We start from the raw sequence: 4,990 nt of genomic DNA, 5'->3' as shown, positions 1-4,990 counted from the left end.
CAAATCCAATAAAGAGACACTAGAACAGAATTAAACATATATTCCTTTATCTACGAGGAACGACAGACTTGGGACTATTGTATTCAAAATGTATCAATCAAAGCATAATTGATTATGCTGATGTTGGGTATTTATCTGATCCACACAAGGCACGCCCAAACCGGATATGTATTTACTCGTGGAGGCATTGCAATTTCTTGGGATTCACAGAAAAAAACACTTGTAACAACTTCATCAAATCACGCCAAGTCACTGCGCTACATGAAGCAAGTCGTGAATGTGTGTGGCTAAAATCAATGATCCAACATATACAAATCTCATGTGGATTATCATTCGACAATAAGCAATTGACACTATATGAAGATAATGCTGCATGTATTGCTCAAATGAACGAATGATACATAAAAAGCAATAGACTAAACATATTCCCCCTAAGTTCTTCGCATTCATCTAAGAGCTTGAGAAGAATAAAGATATTGATATTCGTTACATTCAATCAAGCGAAAACTCATCAGATATCTTCACAAAGGCACTTCCTACGACAATATTCAGAAAACATATATATAATATTGGGATACGCAATCTACGAAATTTGTGAAGAATCGTTCTTTTTACATGATGGGGAGCTTACGTGACTGCACACTTTTTTCCTTACTATGGTTTTATCCCAATGATTTTTTCCTAGTAAGGTTTTTAACGAGACAGTATAAAAACATATAATGAAGACAATCATTATATTTTTTGAATTTTGACTCATACAGAAGATGTAAAATGATGGAAAAGTGGAACTTAAAACTTGCAAAATACTTTGTGAATATGCTTGAAAGCTTTTTTTCATTCTACTGATATCACAAATTTTTATGATTAATATTTGTTTTGTGAAATATTTGAATTTTCGAAACAATTGTATCTTTGTAGAATAATTAATAGCTTAGACAATTGGATTCTTAAATTAGACGATTTGTTATTATATGTTTGAATTAAAATATTATTATTCTTATTATATGTTTTGAATTTTATATTATATTAAACACACAATGCTATTATATGTATAGTACCATATGTAACATATAGAGTTCTTTCACATCCTTTTCTTAAAATATTATTTAGTCTAGTTTTTTAATCTAACAACATAATCATCACTTTTAGTTCAATTTTTTTAAATTAATTTTGGTATATATCAGTTAAACATATTTATTTAAAATGTTTATTAAGGAATTTTCATTCTACAACAAGGGCAATTTGCATTGGTCTCCAACCATGGCACCAAACACTTGGTGTGAAACTTATGAGCACAAAGCAAATGCATTGTGCTCTCTCCCTCTCCCTTAACTTGCTCCAAGCAAACTGCACATTCTTCTTCTTCACTTGATTTCCACTTTATTTTTAACCATTTTAGTTTCTTCGATATCGTTCTAGCCTCTTCCTTCGCCGGATTCGTTGGTTCACCCGGTGGTCTGAAATCGTTCACATGTAAATAAATATTAATTACATAAAAAAAATTGGATTAACAACTTTCTATCATAAAAATTGAATTAATTAAAGTATAAATTTTAAGGAGATATTTTATATATCACTGCAAATTCAGTGAATATAATTGATCCAAACATATAACATAAATGACACTTTCAACTGATTTGATATTAGGGACGATGATTATGACCAATAGTGGGACAAAAGAAATTGGGTGACACCGTGGATTTCCACTAAAATTTTAAAAGATACTTTTATATTTTTATATATTATATTATATACATACAAATATAATTTCACAATCATAAATTTTAAAAATTTATTATTTTCGTCCCTTGCTTGAGAATTTTTGGATCTACATCTGAATCTTCTCACTTCTGCCGAATTATTAAAGACTAAACTAAAATAAATTTAAAATTCTAAAAAAAATGTAAAAACCATCAAAATTATAAAGTCCGATGGCTTCGATTTAATCAGTTTCTAGACGAAACAATCGACATTGAACTGATTAAACCGATGCCGTATATTCCAAATTCATAGCCAAGATTACGTGTTACGATTATTTCATGCTTTCTTATTTATTTACGTCATGAGATGAAACGATGCTGACTTCAAAACCTAAATAATTCGAGCCAAGAATCTGTAATTTCAAGAAATAATAATATAGTACTTGTAAATTCATTGAAATTATCGTCTCCACCAACCAACCTTTTGCTTTGGGACTTCCATCGATGCTGCAGCCTTGCATCCAGCCTCTTCTTCGCCTCCCTTGCTTCTGCACCAAGCTTGCTGTCATCAAACAATGCCTGCTTCGCTGGATTCCGCTGCAGATTAAATATTCCAAGAAAGAAGAAAAGTATATTTTAAAAAAAAATTCGACATAAATATTATATGCATGTATAATAGATTGGATTGGATTGGATTGGATTGGATTGGATTGTCCGATGATTAGTACCATGAAAGAGACTGAAGTAAGAGAAGAGCGCCTTGTGGAGAAGCCACCGTAGGCGGTTGTGTTCGGGAGTAGTTCGGAGCTCTGGTGACATTTTCTTCTTCTTGCAGCTTCGACTCCAGGTAGCATGCCTGCCATTTAATTGATGGATGGATTCTTTGTAAGAAAAATTATATTCTTTTTATGTGATCTTTTGGGAATTGAAGTTTGGTGAAATATAGGCTTTTGGAGGTACTGATATTACATTTTTCAATTAATGAAATTATTCTACGGGGGAAAGAGCGTGTGTATATATATATAAAAGCAAAAATTTGTGTGAGACGGTCTCACATGTGGTATTTTGTGAGACGGATCTCTTATTTGGGTCATCCGTGAAAAAATATTACTTTTTATGCTAATAGTATTACTTTTATTGTGAATATCGGTAGAGTTGACCCGTCTCACAAATAAATATTCATTAGACTGTCTCACAAAAGAACTACTCATATATATATATATATATATATAATTAATTTTGATATTGTGAACATTCATTTGTGGACACCTTTTTTAAACATCGATTGAAATTGATGTCCACTTATTGAATATACACGAGGCCACCTCAGTGATGCTCATAAATGTACATACAGTAGATGCTTACCATATCAAACTATATATATATATATATATATACCACCCGGGTCGGGGTGAAGAAAGTTCCACGAAAGTGTGGATGAATAATTTAGGAGCTAGGTTCCATCATTCACATTGATGATATGTTTAGATAGGATATGCATTATGTATGGACCCTGTAGGATCTCACCGGACACTATCTGTAATATGTGATGTCCCTATGTTACATGGGTTATAAAAATATATTTGAAATTATTTTAAATGGGTTAAAAAACTCATTCCCATGACCATTTGAATTAACCATATAGTAAAACGATGGCGAATAGGACGCAAACACGACTGCACTATGAATCGGATCCAAACACGCAACCATTTAGTGTAACATATTAATGTATCAATCACTAGACCTTTTTTACATGCCCAAAAAATAAATAAGTCGACCTCCCATTCTCCACTTTGGATTCCCAACATTAAATGTTTGCACAAAAAAAGGAAAAATTATAGATTCCTATAGCAGTTTGATTTCAATGCTCAACCCTAATCCCATAGATTCCACAATAGAAAACAAGAGCAAAAAAAAAAAAATTGGTCCTCTGTATGTACTTTCGTTCATCCGATTAGAAATCGAGTTTTATTGTTAAATCCGTTTTTTTTTTTTTGCCCTTATGACCCAACTTTTTTCGAAATATTGAAATGGTATCAGATACGTCAATATTCTCTGTCTCATAAACCAAACTAAAACAATTAGATGACGAAAAACTTGTACAGACCGAATTTTGGTGCGTGGACAAAACAATAGCCAGTGACCATTAAAAATCACATAGTAGACAAAAAAATATCAGTTGTAAGTTTATTGTAGTATCATGTGTTAAATTCAAATCAAGGCAAAAAAATGTATTTAATTTGTACTTCTTTCACATATTTTAAATTTTAATTAATTTCAATTTTAGATTAAAAATATTTATAACCATTAATTCTGTTAGGATCGAGAAAGAGTTTAGAGGGGGTGTGAATGAACTCTTTCAAAATTTTGATTTTAAAAGCTACAATAGCTCGTTCCTGAAAATTTAAACACCGATGAATTAAATCGAGTTTGGTTATCAAACCAAGCGGAAGACACTCGAAATAATCCTTCGTAGAAACCAATTAAACATTTAGTAAAGTATTTAAAATATATGCAAGTTGAATGAGTACAAATATTTTGGTTGAAAGATTTTATCAAACACTTGGTATGCAATATTTTGGTATTTGAAGAACACGTAAAATGCTTCTTTAAAAACAGTGGAAATGAACAATAATGCAATAAACAAATAGACACAAATTCGTTTATGGATGTTCGGAGATTAACAACTCCTACGTCACCCCTTCTTCCCCTTGGGAAGGATCCACTAGAAGACTTTGATTTATACAACACCTTGTACAAACTCATTTCAACTTAGGACTTATCTCTTGCCTAATTTAAACTCCTAGCACACTCTCGATTGTAGGCCGCAACCTCACAATCTGCATACTGTTTAACGTCTCTTATGCCAAGATTACAACCACAATCTTTAATGTCTTTGTGTGAAGACTCACTCAACTAAACTTTGAAGTTCAACTCTCTTGTATATGTGTGAGTGATTGTGTGTGAGGAATTTATCCTTTAAAGTGTACATCTCAAATGTATCCTCACACAAGGGCTTGTGCTCTCAAATAGTATATTTATTCATGCTAACTGCTCATGCTTTGAATCCCCCTCAAAAGCTCTTGTTTGATCTTCAAGATGTTGTATTTATAAGCCCCAACAAAGATATATATGTTAGACACAAGAATATGACCGTTTGGAAAGTTTCTGTACTGTTTCTGAAATTGCAACGGTCAAATTCGTTTTGCTGGACATTTTCCCGAGCTTAAACTGGTTGGTCAACGGTTGGTCAACTATTGAAATGGTCAGCGGTTGAAAACTGGTCAGTG

General features: G+C 32.2%; 1 protein-coding gene across 1 annotated transcript; it reads right to left on the bottom strand.

The window, feature by feature from the left end:
• Positions 1-1,178: 1,178 nt before the first annotated feature.
• On the bottom strand, positions 1,179-2,687 carry LOC142505296 (uncharacterized). Its single transcript, XM_075618220.1, has 3 exons — positions 2,429-2,687; positions 2,182-2,297; positions 1,179-1,457 (listed from the first exon to the last, which is right to left on the bottom strand). Exons 1-3 carry the CDS (start codon positions 2,561-2,563, stop codon positions 1,211-1,213), a joined length of 498 nt encoding a protein of 165 aa, XP_075474335.1. The 5' UTR covers positions 2,564-2,687; the 3' UTR covers positions 1,179-1,210.
• Positions 2,688-4,990: the final 2,303 nt, after the last annotated feature.

Source organism: Primulina tabacum, chromosome 10 (genome assembly GCF_025594145.1).
Source record: "Primulina tabacum isolate GXHZ01 chromosome 10, ASM2559414v2, whole genome shotgun sequence".
Classification (NCBI taxonomy): domain Eukaryota; kingdom Viridiplantae; phylum Streptophyta; class Magnoliopsida; order Lamiales; family Gesneriaceae; genus Primulina; species Primulina tabacum.
Note: the sequence above shows the minus strand (reverse complement) of the source record. Positions and strands in the feature narration are given on the sequence as shown.

What these genes read in the sequence shown, in the direction of transcription:
- LOC142505296 (XM_075618220.1), bottom strand. Translation starts at nt 2,563, where the DNA reads ATGGCAGGCATGCTACCTGGAGTCGAAGCTGCAAGAAGAAGAAAATGT. An exon ending in TTACTTCAGTCTCTTTCATG is followed by an intron (nt 2,298 to 2,428) that starts GTACTAATCATC and finishes TTTAATCTGCAG; the next exon opens with CGGAATCCAGCGAAGCAGGC. An exon ending in TGGAAGTCCCAAAGCAAAAG is followed by an intron (nt 1,458 to 2,181) that starts GTTGGTTGGTGG and finishes GAACGATTTCAG; the next exon opens with ACCACCGGGTGAACCAACGA.